Below are 22,680 nucleotides of genomic sequence, written 5' to 3'. Positions count from 1 at the left end.
AGACCAAAGTTCATGGCTTGGGCCAAAGTGTCCTATTCCCGCTTACCCTTGCATCTCTCATTCTTAATTCGGGTTCCTCAAAGTGATAAGTAATTGCCTTAGGTTTTTTCCTGGACATACCTGTTTATTCTAATCAAAGCGGCTCTCCTATTACATATCGAAAGACGGAATTTTTCCTTATTTTGTAGTTGTTTTCATTTTTAATTTATCAAAAAAAATGAGTTTTCGGTTATTTTATTTTTCCAGAATTTACAAACTTCACATTACTTCCTTAACACAATGAAAATTTAGAATTTAATGACTTCTTTTTGTGCTTTTACATTTTTCCAGAACAAACCGGTATGAGCGCCCAATTATATTTTCTGGAGCAAAATTACGCTAAATTCTTGCGTTCAGTTTGTTCCTTCAAATAAATGTCCTTCCTTTTGTATTTTTCCTGCACATTCCTTTCCTCCTGTACGTATTCCTGCATTTGTATTTCTTGGAGGCCGGCCGTTAGTTTGTTGATCAGTAATGGTTTCCTTCCTTCAGAATTCCGTAAGAATATAATTGTTTTTGTGTCCACGAATTGTGTTCATTTTAACGCTATTGGGTTCCACTTTCGATTTTTAACGCCGCTGCGTAAATTATGGTGCTGTTTTAGACCAAATTTCGTCACTGCTTCCCGCAATTTTAATGCACCATTGAAAAACGGATGCGAGTGTCAAGGGGAAAAATCTCAGCTGTCGACTGGTTCTCACCTTCTTAGGACTGTTATGTAGGAGAGAAGAAGAAGGCGAGAGAGTTCTCTAGATTTTTTTGTCTTCCTTTCCACCTCTCGAGTAACCTACACTATTGCGCCACGGTTGGAGGAATAAGAAGAGGGCTCAAGCTTTCTCGGATCGGCAAGCTTATGGGAGAGGGGGGATGGAATTGTTTCTAGGCCTCCAAGCGCCGGGTGTGAGGTTCTGGAAGATGGGGAGGAGAGGGTGTGAAGTTGGAGTGGGACCGCAAACCATATTCTTCCAGAATCGACGAAAAAAGAAAATAAAAAAAGAGAGAGGAGAGCATTCGGTTCATGCATTCAGCGTGTTGTGCGTTTGTCGAATGGGGGGTGGTGTGGGAGGGCGATGCTGGTGTGGGTGGAAGGAAGTTTCCTGTTTGTTTAGCGTCGTCGAGCGCCGCGCGAAGAAGCCAGTGCGGTGGGACGCTTCTCCGAGGCAGGAAGGAAAATTTGTCGGCTCGACCAAGGTACCACTCGGGCGAGTTATGAGTCAACCGGTGAGGGGACGCGGAGAGTGACTTGGCTTTGTTTTCCCTTCGCTCGCTTTGTCGATTCCCACCCGCAAGCCTCGCCTTCGGCGCCCGGAAACGTGTTGTATTTCACTATCCGTCCCTCTCTCTCTCTCTCTCTCTCTCTCTCTCTCTCTCTCTCTCTCTCTCTCTCTCTCTCTCTCTCTCTCTCTGTGTCTTGCCGCTCCCGACCTCAAGTCGATGGCCGACCCAAATACGTGCGTCGTCGAGGAAGACAATGCAGGAGGGGAAGATATCGGTAAGGAATATTCGCAGTCTTTTTTTCCTCGCTATCACTATGTTTGTGTGCCCTCGCTCTCACCCTACAAACTGCCATGGAGTGATAATTTGGAAGTCGGTTTGAGTGCAGGAGCTTATCGCGGCCTGATGGCTACGGCCTTGGTTTTTGAAACAGGTATTTAATCGATTGTTTCGATGGTTGGGAAAACACGTACGGGACGTATATGTGCTTCCACATGTCTGTGGGTCATTTCACCTAAAGCCGCCGTTGGACTCTTCTTGGACGTCAGAACGCGCCATTTGGTCACCCTACGTGCTGCTTCTTTGGCTCGGGCTCGGTAAAATATTCAAATCAGGAGGAAAAAGAATTCAAAGTAGGCTAATTTTGTAGTTTCTCGTGCGTGTCTGAACCAGAAGATCTATTGCGAGTGTGTGCAAATTGAATTTTTTTTTTCGATCGTTTATCCTCGTACAGGATTTAAATATGAAGTAATCCATTCAAATATAGTATGGTTAGTTTATAATCGTTTATTAAGGATTATTTTTTATATTATTATTATAAGGTAAATTATTAATCAATGTTCCATGAATTTTGTCAATGCATAGGTATGAAGAGATTCGAAACGAGTTTATGTATTGAAAAAAATCTTTCACCATCTGTCCTTTATATTTTCATTCGTCCCATGTTCCAAGATAGGCTATTCGTGGATATTGTCGAGAATAAATACGCTACGTGGTTTATTTTTTTCCGTCATGCCTTCGCAATAACTGTGCCATTTGACGCGTTTATGCGATATTATTCGCAAGGGAGACCCGTTGCACGTACTTCTTCAAGTATTAGCGTGCCTCCTGTTAATAGGTCAGCATAGTTACCTTCAGAGATTCAGTCCCACATCCATCGGAAAATGCCCGTTTACATTCCTTAATACTGAAGGTGAATGAAATAATCGCTCGGATTAACGGAATAGTTGATATTTTTAACGTCGCTATTAGTAATTAATCTAATTTTTTACTGTCCGAATGATAGTCTTTTTTATCTGTCAGTGTGAATTGGTCACTCCTGCTACTATCAATGCATCTAAATGATAGCCTTAGTGCTAATACTTTCCTCCTTGCTTCTTTCATTTTCCAACGACCCCATTTTAGGTGCCTTAAGGTCAAGTGCCTTCAGTATTTTTCAAAGTATTGCAAAGGTATATCTTCAAATAATCATAAATTGTATTTTAAAATGTGTATGGAGGATTTTCTATAGATTCTTCCTCAACCCAATGAAAATGAAACGTCTTCCTTAAAAACCGTAGCTGTTTTGACATGTCTTTTGCTGTCCTTTGCGTCTGGGACCCTCATTTTATTTACTCTACCTCAAAATCATTTGATCTCTCTCAAACTCTGTCATGAAAATCACGAGTAAAACTCGTATTATTTCCATTTGTTTCATTGCGTACTAGTCATAAAATATTTTCCTTCATGTCCGAACCTTCAATTTCCTATTTTGGCGTTTTTGTTTGATAATCGTTATTGTTTTAGTATTTTCTTGGCTACGATATATCATCTCAGAAATTATATCATTTCGAAATATCTAAATAATGCTATCGTATCCGCCATAAGACTTTAGTGTGTATTTCTTGTTCGAAAGATGGAATTTTTTAATTCCATTCATTTTATTTGTGCGAAGTATTGGTTAATTTCGTTCGTAGTCGTATTAGATTCAGAATATTTCTTTTGCGTTCAATAATTTTAGTCATCGTCAGAACGGCCATCTACAAAACTCTCTTGGGGACCTTTTACCTGTTAATTCATGTCACATCAGCCGAAGGTCCTTTAATCTCCCAAATCAAAAGATACAGTATACTCCTACTTGGACTAGTGGGTGGTGGTATATTCGGCCAGCGTCTGCATAGAGAATGTTCATCTCGGGGTAGTATAGTAATAGCCCTTATTGTCAGGAAGGAGTTATCGGTCGGAGTCTTGGAATGAAATAACGAAATTGATAGAAATAAATCTTTAGCAAACATTTAACTTATGCGCGATCGATCAAGAGTAACACTCGTGCACCGGTGGCATGAAATTCCTCGGAGGGAAAAACGCTATACATAAACGCGAATGAAGGGGGCGACAGTTTCGGGCACTTGGGTCTAATGACTACAAATGAGCGGTCGTTGAAGGACAAATGGATAGCTCGAAGCTCCTCTCTCCATTGCTTTCATGAAGAAGCAAACAACGATGTTTTCGGTTTGAGACCTAGAATGCTATGGAGGATCTTATGCCTCGTTCAGAAGTGAAAGGTTACTCCTCTAGGCATGGCCGGACTTAGATGAAATGAGGCCCTAGGCTGTTCCACTTATTACTATTAGTACAGGCCAGAGGCCCTTTCACCTCACATTTTTAAGTTTGTAAATTACAAGATAGATAATAAATTACATGATCTCTATGTTTGTTTACTAGCCTTATGCTTAGATCTTCTCCTTGTTTTCGGATCAGTGTTTTAGTGTTCACTTTTTTTAGAATATGAATATATTTTAATAAAATTTATACTTAATTTTAATTTTGCTAGCCCCCTCTTGGTCTCGAGGCCTTAGGCTGAAGCCTACTTAGCCTACAGAAAAATCCGGCCTATTCTTTTGTCCACCCTCTCGGAAAATATCGAGAAAACGGTACATGATTGGATATGTGTGCGCCGAAAGGAAGAATTCAATGGCGATTTACCGGCCTATTTTTTGCAGCGCGCGTCCATGGCGCGTATTGGCTACTGACGAAAACATTTGTTGAAATTGCGAGAATGCGAACTCTGAATTAGAGCAGGAGCTATTTTGCCATCTTGCATTCATGCATTCTCGCATGTTTTCTAGCAATTCACCTCTTTACACGACGAAATTTTGACTGCGCCTCCGTACGTAAGTCCGATTACGCAAAGACGCGCAACGTGTGAAACGGCCTTTACAATTTGAGTTCCTTGAATTCAAGTTTCAAAGCGAAGATTATATTTCGATTGTGAATCGTAGTAATTAGTATATTCTGGGATATTCACGACTTTATTTTCACCAAACTAGGCGTCGGCGCCGTGGCACGGATTATTTTTCGGTGTCGGCGGCGCCCACCCCGCCATACCATGATAAATGAGATAGAATAGCACTGCCAACCTCCCTGTTACACTGCCAGGGTGACTCTGCTGCGCTACCTCGTCTTGTCGTTGCCTTGTCATCAGATTGCGCATTTATTTGCGGTTAAGATGGCGCCTATTGTTGTGGCGCTGTTCCCTGTCAGAGTTTTACACCCTGTTGCTGGTTGCTGGAGTTTTAAAAATGAGAACCACTGCAATGGGGAGACAGGAATTAATTATGGCTTGCCATTGTTTGCCTCCCGTTTTGTTGGCAGGCTGATTTTGATCCGTTTTGGTACGTTTTTAGCCCGCAACTTTACGTAATGTCGAACTGCAACGCTATGGCCAAGCCTAAAGTGTTTGTGCAGAGATTTTGCGTCGACCGCACCAAACCCCATCCCTGTGGCACTTTGAACGACTGAGATTGACCCTCAAGTGTGACTGCGCAAAATACAGACAGACTGACACTCTACTAACTTAATGTATATATAGATATAGTGCGTTAATGCCCTCATTGCGACACTTTCCCGACGATTGTCTTCTTTCGCGAAAATCCGTGCAAATCAAATATTTCTCGTGGCTAATTTTTTTAAACGTTGCATGGAGTCTCGTAATTCACTAATCATAGCTATTTTGAACATGTGCTTTCATAGGTCCTCCCGATCCGCCAGGCGGTCGGCCTCTGGTGCGACGCAGTGGCTCCGGGCGTGAAGACCTCACCAGTGCCGTCGTTTCATGGTCAAGTGCTCCTTACGATGGCGGCAGAATTGTTACAAGCTTCTGCGTTGAAATGAGAAAGGGAGCTGGTAATGATGAAGATGGATGGGAAGTGGTGGCACAAAGGTAAGTTATACCTTATTTAGGAGTCGACCGGCCAGTTTTCGGGACGAATGACTTGTATCAGACGTAGTAAGGTGTTAGATTTAAAATCTATGGGTATAAATATAGATTCAATGTTTACCTGTATTTCAATTTTGAAAAAATTACCTCATTATTTGGCCTAATTCATGATTACTATTTTTGCGATGCCGGCAAATGTGGGCCAAGTTCTACTATTTGTGCCCAGGAAAAGTCAAAAGTTGAGTTTTGAACAATTTATTCACTACACAAAAAGGCAAAGTATGACTCAATGAGTAGATGTGATTTGTCCACTAAAGCGGAACCGTTGGTCGTTAACCGTAACTACTGGTACCTATCTCAGTTTTCAAAATTGTAACTCAAGCTCTACGAGGTAGCAGTTAATGAATGAAGGAATGGGATACTCCATCCGCTCGATAAGGGCCATTGCGCCCGTCTAACTTATAGCCATTTTAATGAAGACTCCCTGCCATGAACTGCGCAATTTGGAAGGCATTCTTCGCCTCCACCCCATCATTTCTCCTCAAAACTCTTCCACCAGTCCTTATCAATCTCACCTTTGTTTCTCTCAGTCCCGCTTTCTTCCAAAGGTTGTGGTTGGATATTGTAACGTCGTAGTGCTTTTACTACCTTCAATTGAAACTTCGGACTGGCTTACGCTGAAAATGTCTATCGTCATACATTTGGGAAAGGGCATCAAAAAAATAATAATTAGCTAGGCCAGAACTACTGAAAATCCATAATGGAATTCCATTCACTCATAATATTCAGACATGCAATCGTAATATTCAGACCTCCAATATTATAGCAATTGCTCTAATAATGCTGTTTTTTCTTTACTCACAGGTGTCACTCACTTTCATTGGTGGTGGCAGGATTGAACCCTGGTGAAGACTATTTCTTTCGCGTTCGAGCAGCGAATGTGCATGGTCTGAGCCTGCCTTCATCCGTGTCCCTACCGTACAGGCCTCCTGTTTTGGCAGGTAAGCTGAGCTGTGCTTATATTTTATGAAAATGGCTTGTGGTCTTCTTTTGAGAATTCATGGACGCAATATTTACCTGAGAAGTAGTTTAAGTTCAAATTTACTATATATTTTTATCTCGTCCCTTAACCTATGGCTAAAGCCTGAATCACGTAATCGCTTTTTTCGTCCCTTAGACGGTAGCTCAATCGATAGGTTTTCAGGGACCAATAGAGTGATCGCTCGACCCATCATTTTCTTAATAACACGATCATTCCCACCGTCCCTTTTTCCATCGCTTATTCCGTCACTTTCCTCATTTACCAATCAGCCAATTAAAATGCAAGCGTGACGTTATAATCACCGCCAGCGGCCGTGCGTTTTGATTGGCTGAAGGATGGTACCAGCGATGGTTTCAGCGACGGAAAAAGGGACGTGCCGAATGATGGAAAAAAATGATAGGATTTCCAGCCCTCGAGTCATCGCGAAAAATTTATTCCGCCATTATTGGATCGCTGGAGATGTCCCTCGAAAAGGATAGAAAAAGTGATCGTGTAATCAAGGCTCAAGTATCGGTAGGAACAGCAATAATATCAATTTATATATTGTCGGTAGATAATATTACCGAATACTTAAGCAAACATCGAAATCTAATTATGAACAGACATCATTACCTCGACTAGGGTGAATATATTCTTGTTTACACTGTTCACCACGTATTCATCAAGTTAAAGCTTTCCATACATTTTATTCTAGTATGCGTCTCCATCTCAAAATGTATTTTCGCCACGACTTCGTACCTCGCCTTAATTGTCGGGATCGTTAGATTTATATGCCTCCGAAATGTTAAGGAAAATGTCTTAAGTGCGCCCCCCTCAGAATAGAACCTCCCGAGAAACAGCCCTACCCAAGTGAATTCCCCCCCTTACGTTGCGAGCTGGGGGTGGGTAAAGGTGAAGAACCACAGCACTGTGGTAAATATTTCCCTTCAAAATGCAAATCAACTATCTGTAAAATAAAATGCCGTTAATATTAGAGAGCATTTCTAAATTACCAACTCACAAGCAGTGTGACAGTGTTTGTAAGAAATGTTATTATTTTTTAAGTATTTTTTTATTTTGCGATGTTTTTCATCCTGCTGCATAGGCCACACGCAATGAAATTACTTCGATCGTGATCGAAGTCCAGAACAGTTTTTTCGACCGAAACTATGGAGGAGGTATAGTTAAATATTTGAAGTTGGTTGAAGAAAAATCTCGATCAATGAAAGGCACCCGTAATTTTATTAATTGTGTACATGGCGTACTTTTTTCATTTACATATTTTCCTTAGGCAATTCTAAATTTGATAAGTTTGTCGATTTTAATTAGGGAATCATTTACAGTAGAGATCCGATTATTCATCATTCAATCACTTGTTCGTTTTTTTATCGATATTTCACGTCCTTAATAAGTCCCTGACCTTCATATATTCACCCATCTCTGTCTCAAAATAATGAGTACAGCAGACTCCCGATTATCCAGCTGCGGTTTATCCGTGCATGAGTTTCTACACTTCTTCGATGTTTTCCACGATCTTCATAAAAATCAATCGGCCTCAAAAGTACCAGGATAGTGCATTTTAATGCAAGGCTACACCATGCATGTTATTTCCGTTAAGAATCCTCTTCGTAAAAGGGAATTTTTTATTTACTTTTTGTCAAGGGATGTTTCAAGTTTACTTGGACGTCTGCTTTAGCATACAGATCACGATCACTCTTGATCAATTTTAAATGATTCTTTAATGGGTAATCAATTCCTAATTAAAAGAAATGTTGTCTACGATCTATCTTTGTATATTGCATACCACAAATTCGCAAATATTGCCGTGGCCTCGCATTTGGTTGAATACGGCCCAAAGGAACCGGAGATTTCGTCGTACGCGGACAAATTTACGCCGTGACTAGCAATGTCAAACTGGAGAGGAAGGGAATAGTAGGAATGAAGGCAGCGGGGGAAGTGTAAGTAGAGATATCATGATTCATAGCCAGGCACTCGCCTGTGTAGACAATTGCCAAAAGTCCTGGTTTCCTATAGCTGCTGCTGCGCGATGGGGTGATCGCGTACCCATTACCTTCACGGAAACTCCGTGTACACTGTACATCTTATCTTAACATTACGGTGCGCGATCGCGTTCAGTGATCTCAGAACCGCGTCCCACAGCAATTGCATACGGAGCAACTTGCGTGAGACGCGACTGCGCAGCATGGTGTCTGGCAGTGTAGTGTCCACCGTTGAGTAGCGGTTCTGAAGCATTCGCGCAAACCAATTTTCTGAATCCCGTAGACACAGGTGCGTGGTTTTCGGAAACCAGAGCTCATGGAGCAGTAGGCGTCCGAGTGTTATCACGTAATCGCCGCAGTGAAGATCGCGGTCGGGAAAAGATAGCTGTGAATGATTGCGGAAAGCAACCTAAAATTGCAGAAACTGTGCATAAATAATATTAAATTGTTTGATTTACTTTAATTTTGAACAATGCATGAAATTATAGTGAAAGTTTGGATTATTCGTGTTTCCCGATTATTAGTGCTCCTCTCCCCTTCATTATTCCGGATAATCTGGAGTATGCTGTATTTAAATGGATGGTCATTAAAGATTCAAAGAAAACATGATGTCCATAGAATCCAAAGTAAAAAGTTACGAATGAGATTGTCATGGGATAATTATCCATCTCTTTTGATAAATATTTTTTTGTGCTCTCCCTTTTTTTAGGATGGCTAATCAAAGCTCTATTAAACTTGTATTTATGTTTTCATACAGGCACTTGCCAATCTGAGGCTAGTTGCTCTTTTTCAAACAATTTCTCCACAAATTGTGAGAAATATTAATTCAGCCGGACTCTATATATAAGCCAATCAGTCTCTTCTGCCTATAAGAAAATGTCATCTCATAAATTCTTAATTAAGCAAAGAATGGCTCAATATCAAAGAGGGAATGAAGGTGTCTCAATGCTGTAAAAAAACTTAATATATGATGCATTTATGATTTGATTTTAGGGTATGCATTTCTATTTCAAATTGTATTTCCAGATGAAACAACAGAGTCAGTGAGATCAAGCAGGTTGAAGCCTTCAAAGGCATGGGAAAATGGAGTGGGAGATGAAGTATTAGAAAATGGTGCCTGGGAGGATGGTAAAATGAAGGGCTCTGACAATGCCAAAGGAAGAGCTCTCTATGTGGATGAGGATGAAGAGGATAATGCAGACTTCAGCCCACCATTTGCCCCACGAATAGTTTCACTAGAGCCTGGAACTGAATTTCGAGAGAGGTTCGAGGTCAGTATTGCACTATGCCAGTGGGATTCATGAGCAGTGATTGATTAAATGGGGTGTGGAGGGCGTTCCCCTCCCCCATAACTTCAGGAAATTTCGAAAAATATAAATCTTTATGGTGGCTCTCAAATTAAAGATTTAATTTTTATTTCATTACATTATTTAGCTTAGAAAACAATGCTTAAAAATAATTGATGAACATCTTAAGTGCGAGAACGTTTTTATACATTTGGCATGCAGACTGCAACATTTATCCAAAATTGTTATTGCTGCCTGGATATCTTGCAAAGGGACACTTTTGCTCACCATAAGGATTGCTAAGGGGCTTAACTCTACCAGACCAGCCCTCATGTCATGGTGTGCCTCCTCTTCTGCACTGGCTGGTAGCTAAAATTGTGAACTCCCGCAGTCCAAGGTTAATCCACCCCTATGTATGACCTGAACCTCTTATGACATTAACTTTGATAGTAGTTTTGGTTAAAAACTAGCATTCAGTAGTCCTTGTGAGACTAGTGGATTTGTTTGGTGAGAGTAAGGTGAGAAAGTGTATGTGTACTGCGCTTAGATATTGACCAAAGAGTCCCTGGATCTATTTCAGGTGAAGCCTTTGGGCACTCTCAGATAAAATCCTCATTGTGACAAGTGGCACAGGAGCAGGAGCTCTCTACCTTGCTCAGAATCTGCGTATTTTTGGCTTCGTCTAGAATGGGCAATCTCACCCACCAACCATCAACCTTCAGGTTGAAGCGCTGAGTAGTAAGACCTAAAGCACTAAATTAGCAAATATTAGGTGACCCACTGAGTATACTGTGTTTTTTTGGAAATAGAGGTGCAGTGCAGAAAGAAGCCAGCTGTAATAATCAATCAATGTAATTTCTTGGCATCATGTAAAACTTTTGCCAGCAATTTCGATTTCTGTTTTTAAAAGAGTACTTATGCAGCATCACCTCTCTAAAATAATCGTTGAAAAAACATATTTGTACATGTAGGCTTTCTGTCATTGGTGTACAATGATTCCACACATCTTACCGATTTCACCCATCTTTGGTTTAAAGTAGGCAAGGCCAAAAATTACTAAAACTCAGCCTTCTCCTTGGAGTGGCAATTTGAACGCTTTTGTCCTTAAATAAAGTAAAGGATGTTTGAGCGACCTTGGATGTTCTGTTTTCACATCAGTTCATTTCAATTCAGTTTGCATTACCTGCATATGCCTGCTCGGGCCATTTCAATAGTACCTCAAAATATGGTGTGTGTTGCCTGTCTTCCAGTTTAATAGGGTGAAACAATTAGAACCTTCCATATTTTGATGAATAATTACTAGATACTTCTAGGCAGTAGCATAACTATGGGAGGGGAAATTTTGCCCCCCCCCCCCTCATCCTCCCCAAAGCCTCGGATAAATGAAATAATATTTAAAACAATTGTCTAGTTTTGACATATAATAGCTGCATCTAATTAAAGTTAAAGATCATTTATTAATCATGGCAGGCATATCATTTTTCAAAAATTTTCCCCGGGCCCCCCACGTTGCCCGGCAAGGTCCCCCCCCCCAGTAATCTTCTCCATAATTACACCACTGATTCAAGGTAATGACAAGAACTTAGTAACACCTCATTAATGTTTCAAAATTGCTCTTTTTCACCAAAATTCTGCTATATGCTGTCATCGCATCACACATCCCAAGGTATTTATGGGGAAAGTGAGGAATGAACAATGTAAATCAGTGAAAGTCACGGTGAACTTGTGTGAAAATAGGTCATCTAATTTTGCTTGTATCAGCTGCTTTTTTCTTATGGGCACAGCGTAAATATCATGGTCAAAAGATTCTGCCACAATTGCTAAGCATGAATTTGTATATGAAACAAGGCTCTTATGTAGGTAAATTATTATGCACTTATAAGCATTTTGTATTCACAAGGAATAAAATAGTGTCCTTCACAATATTTTTAGGAAATGAGAAATTTGATGAGATAATTACGAACTCCTTTGTAGCCCCCTCTTTGGCTACAACGCATGGGCTTGTATTGTCACATTGCTGACTGGGCTATGTAGACGACGAGATTGTGTAAAACACTTTGCGAGTTGCCCTCAAAGTATTAATATTTTTTCAGAATTAGCTGATTATTGATATTGTTGACTGGTTCTCTTGATATGATTTCAAATTAACAACCATAAGTTGTACATTTTTTTCATTTGAGTGGGCAAAAGAAAATGGAATTTATTCATGGTGCCAAAATGTGTGTTTGAAATGGAGATTTTTGTTTCTGTTTACCCAAATATTATTGGAACTTTGCTTTTTGTGCTCCTAAAATATGTGTATATCTGACTGATTCATTCCTTTCAAGCTGAAAGTTTCATCAGAAAAAAGTTGGTGCTAATATGGCTATGCAAATTTTGCATCGTGTTACGGCTGAATTACATTAGAGGTCAACTTGTTTTCGATTTTTAAAACTATTTGCTATTTTAAAATATTTGAAAGTTGAATTGTGTATCTTGTAAAAACTAATCAAGACTCTTTAAAATTATTTAGGTGTTGGAGGAGCTGGGAAAGGGTCGTTATGGTGTAGTTCATCGGGTCCAAGAATTAGCAACAGGACAAGCTCTTGCTGCAAAGTTCATTCGCTGTGTGAAATCAAAAGATAGGGAGAAGGTTAGAGAAGAGGTAGAAATCATGAACTGTCTTCGGCATCCTAAGTTACTTCAACTGGCTGCAGCATTTGAAAGTCCACGAGAAGTTGTCATGGTCATGGAATAGTAAGTACTATAAAAATTACACCCTCTAGAGTAATGGTTCAGCTACATGTATTAAATAAAAACGGTATACAGCAGACTCCCGATTATCCGGCTGCGGTTTATCCGGGTTGCGGATTATCGGTGCATGATTTTCACTCTCGCCCAATTTTTTCCACGATCTTTATTTTTAAAAATAAAATCGTACTAAAAATCATGTAAATTGCTGCATTAATGCTACGTTATACCGGGCTTATTACTTCCGTAAAAATCCCCTTCGTAAAACGGAAGCGATCGCGCGCTAGTTGCATTTATGGGAGTACCGTGTTTCTGTTTTCCAAGCTTCTCAGTGCGCGATCGCGCTCCGTGATCACGAATACACGTCCCGCGGCGGCTGCAACCCGGGCAACTTGTTGGAGACGCGACGCCGTGGCGTGGTGCCTGATAGTCTGTTTTCCAACGTCGAGCAGTGGTTTTAAAGCATTCGTGCCAACCACTTTTCTGTATCCGTGATCACGCAGCCACGGATGTGTGGTTTTCGAAATCAGGCCTTACATGGGACATTAATAATACGATTACAGCCATGTTATCGTCGGTAAAAAGTTCGCGAACTGGCGAAGAAAGGTCTCACTGAGTCCGGGAAGCACTCTAAAAAGCAGAATAACTGCATGAATTATAACATATTGTTTGTTTTAGGTAAATTATGAACATTGCAAGACATTTTAGTGAAAGTTTGGATTATCCGTGTATTCCGATTATTCGTGCCGTCTCTCCCCATCATTAGCCCGCGGATAATCGGGAGTGTACTTTATATACAATTTCAAAATTAAAACTTGACTACGTATCACTTATTGAATTTGGTGGATGAAAGCATGTAAATCACCAGGAGTAGTAAATCATTAAATTTTAACTGATAAAAGTTGAAAAGAACTGATTAGTTTAAGTAAGAATGACAAATATTCTAAAATGTCTTTTTGTGTTCAAGATGCAAGGTAGATATGTTTGATGACGTTACTCTTTGCTATACTAATACTGTTGTACCATTACAAGACTACCAAAGTTTTTTGAAATATAAAATTGCATTTCATGATTATTATATATGAAAATGGAAGATGTAGCATTTGTATACCACTATAGTGGTATACAAATAATAACTTTGGTAACTTCACAATCAACTACTCATCAGCTGGCAATAAAGAAGGGTGGCATGAATGCTCCTCATCAAAATAGAAGACGTAGGTACTTGTTCATTGCATGCCAAAATTTTATGTATTAGACATTGTTCTACTGAATATAAATTGTGAAAATGATATGACATTGTATTGCATTAAAAATAGCTAAGCTTTTCCTTGCTCATGCTAATTGAAAATTATGCATTATGGAGTCGCTGAAGCTGTCCTGCTTGGGACGGTAAAAAAGCCTCATTACGGAATATTATATAAGGTCCTTTCCTCAGCTATGCATATGTATTATGTATTATTTTTTTAAATCAGCCTCTCTCTCAATGATTGGTCTCTAATTAGCTCCCAGCTTAATACACATTTCTTTTTTTTTCGTTGTTAAATACATAATTGTTTTATTCAAGTGCCTAAATAAAAGTGGACTATCCAGAAGCATACATTTTTGGAGTGACTCGCAAGTCCATGCCATGCGCAAAAGTTCAATGTAGGAAAAATAATTGACCTTGACTGGGATTCAAATCCAGATCTCCTAAATTCATGCAATATACTCAGCTTCAAGCTATTGTTTCATCTTCCTGTGTAGAATTTCGTTGTCTCTAGATGAGGTGGCACATGGTGCCAGACATACAATCTTGAAAGTCAATTTGGTTGTGTGCACAATGTCTAGTACTAAGCCTTAACTTAGAACTTTGAATTATGTAAGGCATTCAATATAGACTTTATTTTAGGGTATAACCACAGAGTGGTAGGTTGCATTCTCTTGACCGAGTCAAGTGCACACAATTTGTGCAAAAATTCTACTGAGGAGAAATCATTTGTCTTGACCAGAGTTCAAACCCAGATCCCTCAAACTCACATAAAATACTCTGTCACTTAATTCATCTACTTTTTAAAAAAAATATTAAATAGGCATGGGAAATGATGTTCAACCTTTGTCAATTTGTTCAACCTTAATTCATTTTCTCCTATTATCTTTCATTTTCAAGCATATCTGGAGGTGAGCTCTTCGAAAGAGTTGTTGCTGATGATTTCACTCTGACAGAAAGAGATTGCATCCTTTTTATGAGACAGATCTGTGAGGGTGTGGAATACATGCACTCTCAAAATATTGTTCATCTTGATCTGAAGGTAAGCCTCTTAATACTTAAAAATCCATAGCCTGTAATATTCTCCCAGCCAAATTTCTGAGTCTCTTTGACTTTGTGTCGGTAATGAGCCCTAATCATTGTGATATTTTATCCTAATTGTGGTACAATTTTAATTCCGTAATATTTTTGCATATACATAGTTCACAGCCGATATTAGATGAACTCAATTTTTTACCAGTGTAAGGTTAGAAAACTTTTATTTTCATCAGTAATAAAATTTCATTTTGAGAGGACAGCATTTGCCAATATATGGGTAATCTGCTGCTCAGTACTCAGGAAAAAATCACCCAAGTGAGGCATGTGCGAATGGGCTTCACACCTGGAAATATGCATTATCACTTGCACCTCTGTGATGTCCTCTCATTCATATGTCTTTACTACCTCTCCTGCTAGTTCATGCATAGCAGTGGAAGCATTTGTATGCTTGGCATGGTTTCCTCTCTAATCTGACTTCATATTTCTATTGGGCTCTTCAAAACAACCAAACTTTTTTTGCATGCCGCTCCAAAACTTGACATCAGGTAATAGTTATGGATACCTAATTAGAGGTATGAACCTATGAGCTGACCATCAGTTGAGTCCCAAAAATTATTGTAGGAATGTAAGAAAGTACTTTGGAACAATGACCTCTGCTAAATAATGGAAGATGCAGTATAAATAGTATTCATATTTTGATACCTCATTGACCAGATGTTTCATGTCACAAAGATGGGCAGTAGGAGATGGAGTATTAGGAATGGGAGAGTGCATTTGCTTTTTCCAGGCCTGTGCAAATAAATCCTTTTTACACTCGCAAGAATATTCCTTCACCGGTCACTCCTTATGTATCAATGGATACTGACACGGATAGAAGTACCAGCATGGCGGTGAGCATTAACAGAGTTGATGACATAGATAGCAGACAGCTCATTGCACAATATTATGCACAGCATATCTTTATATGTCGCAAGGGACTTCTAACGCACTCAAATATTTAATATAGGTACTTAATTTTTCAACTGATAAAATTTAATGTTTGATGTTATACAGTACAATCATACAGACACGCTTTGTGCATTCTTTTCTCTTAGCTGTTTCTTAATACTACCTAATTGTTGAATATGATTGCTTGTAAATTTAGAAACAAATGTTTTCTTGTTGATCATAAATTATTTGTAAATACATATAGTATCATATTTTAGTTTTCTTTTTTCTCATTTTGTTGTTATTTATTGAATTTCCTCACAACAAATATTGCAGATCCCCTTAGTTATGCTGGTTACTACCACAGCACCAAAAATCAAGCAAAATCCCAAATCTGTTTCATCTCAAGTCTCAATAGTGCTGGATTCGGGGATGCTCGGGGATGCTCGGGGATGTTGTGAATTTGAATTCCAAGGTTTCAGTAATGTATAATAACCAACCAACTAACCAATAGGGAAACTTTTAGCACTGATTTTACTGAGTCAAATGTTAGGGGGTGGTAACCTTGTGGGTTGAGCAGTTAGCCTCTGATTGAAGGGTTCCAGGTTCAAATCTAGGGTGAAACCATCATACACCCCCAAATGAAAATCCATGTGGTGCAAGCGGACACAGGGAAAGGAACCGCCCTCGTTGGTCAGAATGTGTGTGAATTCCACATTCCAAATGTTGCTGAGTCCAAAGAGTTTCCATGCGTCAAGCACATCTGCTTTCTTGATGGCTCTTCATGGTGAAAAGGTGCACATTTTGATACCATGTATTGTAGGTACCCAACATTTTTCATGAATTTTCAGGGGAAAAATTGAAAATTATTTTATTTTTATATTCATTAATTGACTGCGATGCCATTGACATATTTTTTACATCATTCAATGGGAAAAGTAACTTATGTCAACATCAGGGTATACCAAGGTCATTAAATTAAAACCAATGAATGTCTCCAGCTAGCATAGATTTAGCCTTATATGTACCTTAATTCAAGGATATAATATAATTATATGCCGTGAGAAAACCTATCTGGATGCAGAGATAAAGTAGGTATCAAGATACCATTTGAGGATAAATCCCAGTGAGAAATGGGTGGTGGAATCCACGTGGAACCCACGTGGAGAATTAACGTGGATACCACGTGTTTTTGGTCGTGGAATCAACGTGGAACCCACGTGGAAATTTGGTGGAAAAATTAAAACAGCAGTTGGTGCTGTCCTAAAACCATTAAAACCTCAACCACTCTATATCAAAACCTTCTATATATGTGTCTACGATTTTTCATGTGCTCTCATGGCTGCCTTTCCACGAATTATATAAAAATAGAATGTGCGATACATTTTCACTTAACTAGCGTGGTTTCAGGATGATAAATGACGCAATGTCACCAGAGAGTTAAGTTCCACAAATTAGAAATTCTGTTTAACATTTTATGATAATCACCACAAATCCACTTGAAATCAACGTGGATTCCACGTGGGTCCAACCACTCAATATCCACCACCACCAAATATCCACCACTCAACGTGGATTCCACGTGGGTTCCACGTGGTTCCACTACCCATTTCTCACTGGGATGGAAGGCAAATTTCCATATTTCTGGAGAAACACCTATCTCTATGCCGTAATGACTGGTAGGTGGCATCTGCCTCACGTGCAGCAGGCGGACAATGATCGCTGCATTGTTAGCCGAGATTCATGAGAACTAAGTGAAAATAATGTAATAACGTAAATTCACATAGCATCGAAAATGTCAGAGATATCTCTCCATGGAATAAGATGAAGAACGGGCATTAGGAGTAAATTATGAAAAGTGAAGTGGGAAGTAGAAATAAATCATGAAAAAAATCCATCGCCAGGGAGATTCAAACCTGGAATATCAAACTAGCAGTCAAACGTTTTAACCACTGGACTACGACTTGCTGATTGCAACATGGCTCCTACACCCTAACAAATATGACCTGAAATTGACATCGGCATTAGCAATCACTATTACCTTGCATTAATTCTACAATCATAGCCCTTGCGATGATTCCTTCCTTTGTGTGTTCCTCCCATAATATCCACGTTATGCAGAATATTTTGCTTTAAATGCCAAACACATTAATATGTCAGTGCGTACTGGCAGAGCCCCCATTAAACCCATGGGCAAAATGATGATGCTTAGGTTGAATTATTACTTTAAGTATTACTGCACGGACAAAAATCTATGGTTTCTACCAGAGTGCACCACTAAAAGCAAGGATTTTCATAGGTAAACTCGAAGCAACTAATGGTACTATGGCAGCTCCTCCCCAAACGCTTGAAATCATGGAAAAAAGGGATATTAAACATGGAGGATAAACGTATTCCCAAAATATCTGATTTCTCCGAGGATAAGTCAAAATCTATTCAAGCTGGTTATTAGTGTTCAGTTTGAAATATTTACTACCTATTTTACAATATTTTAAACTTCTTTTCAGCCTGAAAATATTATGTGCCGTACCAGAACATCTCACCAAATAAAATTGATAGACTTTGGACTAGCAAAGAAACTAAAACCAGATGAGCCAGTCAGAGTATTGTTTGGGACTCCTGAATTTATTCCACCTGAGATAATTAATTATGAACCTATTGGAGTGTCATCAGACATGTGGTCTGTGGGTGTAGTCTGCTATGTGTTGTAAGTAATCATTTCAAGTTATTTATTTGGCTATTTGAATTTACTTGTTTAATTAAAAGATATTGTCCCATTTTTACAGATTAATAATTTTGTTTAATTAAACTGCTGTTATTAAATGTGCCCTAAATTAATTGGCAATAAATATCAGTTTCAGCTACAGATAATTATTTGCTGTAGCTTTTTTTATGCATATTAAATTATAATTTTTTGACTTCAGGTTGTCTGGTTTGTCTCCATTTATGGGAGATAATGATGCTGAAACATTTGCGAACATTACACGTGCAGACTTTGATTTTGATGATGAAGCTTTTGAGGCAATATCAGAGGATGCTAAAGATTTCATTAGCTCTTTATTAATAAAAAGGAAGGAGTAAGTAACTTATTCATTCTCTTCATTGGTGAAAATTTTGCTGTATCATTTGCTGTGAGTTGCCATTCAACATTGATTTTCAAAATTAATGTATTTTTTGTTATTAGGAAAAGATTGACTGCTTCACAATGTTTGTCTCATCCATGGTTATCCTCACCTGAGCGATCAATTAAGTACGTAACATTGAGCACAGACAAGTTGAAGAAGTTTATTATTCGGAGGAAGTGGCAGGTAAGAAAGAGTGTTAATTTGTGCTATAGTCTTTTAGTATTTTAATGATGAACAAATGTGTCGTCTACTAATTATTAGCTGGAGTGAAATTTTCACTAATATGTACGTAGTTTTTCCCCTTATGTGTATGTTTTGTATTGACAGTATTACTTTATAGCTTCATATTAACTTTTATAAATTATGATGAAACAACTTCAATTAAAGTAACAAGCTGGAGTTATTGTAATTACATATTGTTTTAGCATGATTTGTAATGCATGTATGTTGTTGTTTGCAACCCTTTGCATGTATGTTTGCAGAAAACTGGCAATGCTATTCGTGCTCTGGGACGGATGGCAACTTTGTCGGCCAGAAGGAATTCCACAATGGTCTCTTCACCTGGCCCACAAGCAGCCTCTAACCTGTCCTCACCACCTGGAGGGGGCGGAACTCGCCTGCATACCAATGAACCGCATCCTTTGCCCAGTCTTAGTGAGGTCCCTCCACCAAACAATAGCTCAACAAATTCTCCTAGTTATTCTCACACGGAGGGATTAAGCCAGGAAACTAGTGGAACTGGTGTAAATTTGGACCGTAGCATTCGTTCAGTAACCACCACTTGTCCACCGGTTGGCAGGTCACGCTTGTGTAGCGAGAGAAGCGATAGTGGCATAAGTGACTGTTCAGTCTCTGCTGGCTGTGCTCCATCTGTGCCTAGCCAGCAGTTAACTGAATGTTCAGTGATTTCAGAGGCTGAGGAGGATGAGCCTGTGAGGAACACACCTGATCTAACCAAGGGTGATAAGAGTGTTTCTAATACTACTAAAATTTCTAGTTCATGTTCCAAAGACAAGAGTTCAAAATTGTCCTCACCCCCAACCACTCCCCCTGCTACTCACAAAACTTGTCCAGTATCGACCGTCTGTTGCTCTTCTTCAGCTCCTCGTTCAGCAGTGGTGTCAGCAGCAACAGCAGGAGGAGGAAGAAAGACAGATGGCCTCCGGCAGCAGAGCTCTGTTGACTCAGGAGTTCATATGGATGTGGCAGTGGGGCGAAGTTCTCGCCTAGGGACTTCTAAGAAGGCCGTGTCAACTCCAGCTTCTTCTGACAGAAATAAACTATCATCTAAGGAATCGCCAAAGAAAAATGGATCGTCTAAAGTGATGGCTTTAAGCAGTTCTAGGCGGAAGGTCGATTCCCCACCCAAGCAACAACTCTCTACCATTGTACATAATAGCATTTCTAAAAACCAAAAGTCTGTACAACCCATATGGAAATAATTATGGTCTCAGGCCTATAAAGACTTGTATATCTATTTATTCAAAATATGTTTATTATGTCACCAACCAAATTCTGTAAAAAACTGACAAATGAAATAGAGCTATTATTTCTTAAAAAATTGTGATATCCAAGTTGGTTTTATTGCACAACCTACCCAAGTAACATTTTTGGTTGGCCCTCTGTTGGCAGATGGTGGGACACAGCGGTTGGCCCATGGTATGATTTGGCCACCTCGCCAACCGTATCCCAACCAACGATTCCCCAACGATGGGCCAACAGAGCGCATTACAGTCGGGCCTTCGTATTCCCAACCCAAGGCCAACAAATCTCCAACCGTTGGCCCTTTTAAATTCTGCCATCCGTTTCCCAACAAAAGCTATATTTTACTGGCATTTCTCATTTTTATAGAATGAGAGTTAAATTAATTTACCTTCTCACTTGATACAATACCGGTAGATAGAATCTTTACCTTTAACTCCCTATAAATCAAAATTAAATTAAATACATTAACAATCAATGCTATAGGACAAAGTAAGGTTACAGTGGTTAAAAGTGGAAAACAAAAAATCAATATCAGTTCAGAAAGTCCCCAACTTTTATTTTCGCAAATTAGGACAATTTTTATTAGGACAAAATTAGGAAAATTTCAACAGCACCTTTCCATATTACAATATGGCACACACAAAAACTGTCCATCTTCTTTGTAGGGCAACAAAACACACTTAGATAAAATCTGGGTGGACTGCAATTTGCATCCAGGTACTAATTTTATCACTACAAATATACCAATGGTACCACTTCGAAGAGGTAAATAAAAGAAATCCTCCTTAATTTCAAACATGTCACACTGCAAGATGTACACCCCTGAGTTATTTATTCCTATTCTCTGGTCTTCGGTAACGAAATCTTTAAGTTTAGTCCATTTTACTCAATTGGATTAATAAGTGCGAGATTTAGGGATATTAATAGGAATCACAGAAACACTGATTGAGTATAATAGTTGATGCATTTTCCATAAAATAATAGTAGTGCAGATGTTATTTAGGTTTACTCATACAAATTCAATCTCATTCTCTTCAGAGGGGACTAAATCACTCACTTTGTCCATTGAAACACTGTTTTCATTAAAACTTCCACGTATACTAGATATGCCACAATCTGAAAAAAATATACATATCGATCTATCTAAATTAATGATGAAAAGTTTAAAATTCCACGAAACTATCTGTTTAAGGTAACATGATTTTAGGAATGCCATAGTTTTGTAAGACTTACCAAATGAGGTCAATGACTTATTTTTGTTAGAAGCACTCGACTTATTTTATTTAACTGCTATCACAAAGACATAGTGAATGATTATAACATATAAAAGCAATCCCTAACAACCAAAACTTGTTTGGTTGTTAGGTTGCTAGGGAACCATGTGAACCGTATCCTGCAACGTATGCAATCGTAGTATACATCATCGTGCTTATTTTCGGCCCATATCGAACTTCCATCGGTTAAGTTAGACTCGAAACAGACAGATCTTATAAGTTTACAATTTTTCATGTGCCCTCCGGGATATATATACTAACAAGTTGCATTAAAGAAGCCTCCACTTCTTGGAACCATATATGTCAAATACGTTGAAGATCTTGTCGGAATTTTTTTTGCAGCGCTCATGGCGGAAATGGTATGATGTCCCAACGGTGGCCCAACGATAATCCATTTCGTAGGGCCATTGTTGGGGATTTCCGTTGGGCCAACAGCATAAACCGTTTCGTTGGGCCAACGAACAATATCTGCGTTGGGCCAACAGCGGAATTTGGTTGGCATATCCACCCACAATGAGCCAACCGTGACTACGGTTCCCCAACAGAGGCCCAACGGTCAATGTTACTTGGGTATAGCCCAGTATCATACCCAGAGGTTTGAGTAGGGGGAAATTGAGGGTGCTGAAATTGAGCATTGAAACTCATTGAACCTTTGACCTTTTAGTGTAAGGGGGTGCCTACCATCTTTTTAACCCTGAGTGCCAAGTAGCCTTGGTACACCACTGCTATAACCTACTATTTCACTTGCAAATGACATTAATGTCTGGTATCATCATCGTTAACATTTTTGTGAATTAGATTTATGTCCAAAGCAGGAGCAGCACAATGGGTGGGCCTGGGCCTACTCAAATTTTTTTAAGCCCACACAAATAGGATGAATAAATTTCAGAATTCAAGTCCAAAGTTAAAATTTATTTTTAAAAATTAAAACAAAATGCATATAGTTATAGGCAAATGGAAAACCACTCCGTTAATTTGCTAAACAACTTTGTATTGTCAATATTAACTTCATAAAATAAAGCAACTACGTTAAGCTAATTTATAACCAAACTTACGTGGATAACCAAGCCTCAAAACAATATGGTAATTAATA

General features: G+C 39.0%; 1 protein-coding gene across 1 annotated transcript in view; it reads left to right on the top strand.

Annotated features, from left to right (window-relative positions):
- LOC124157835 (titin homolog) overlaps positions 1-20,270 on the top strand; it is a 401,563-nt gene extending 381,293 nt beyond the window's left edge. The window contains exons 42-50 of the mRNA XM_046532910.1: positions 5,266-5,455; positions 6,317-6,453; positions 9,500-9,744; positions 12,272-12,495; positions 14,639-14,780; positions 18,211-18,410; positions 18,628-18,780; positions 18,888-19,011; positions 19,311-20,270. Coding sequence (XP_046388866.1) covers positions 5,266-5,455; positions 6,317-6,453; positions 9,500-9,744; positions 12,272-12,495; positions 14,639-14,780; positions 18,211-18,410; positions 18,628-18,780; positions 18,888-19,011; positions 19,311-20,270 — 2,375 coding nt within the window. The remainder of the gene's footprint in view (positions 1-5,265; positions 5,456-6,316; positions 6,454-9,499; positions 9,745-12,271; positions 12,496-14,638; positions 14,781-18,210; positions 18,411-18,627; positions 18,781-18,887; positions 19,012-19,310) is intronic.
- Positions 20,271-22,680: the final 2,410 nt, after the last annotated feature.

Source organism: Ischnura elegans, chromosome 1, assembly GCF_921293095.1.
Source record: "Ischnura elegans chromosome 1, ioIscEleg1.1, whole genome shotgun sequence".
Lineage (NCBI taxonomy): Eukaryota > Metazoa > Arthropoda > Insecta > Odonata > Coenagrionidae > Ischnura > Ischnura elegans.
Note: the sequence above shows the minus strand (reverse complement) of the source record. Positions and strands in the feature narration are given on the sequence as shown.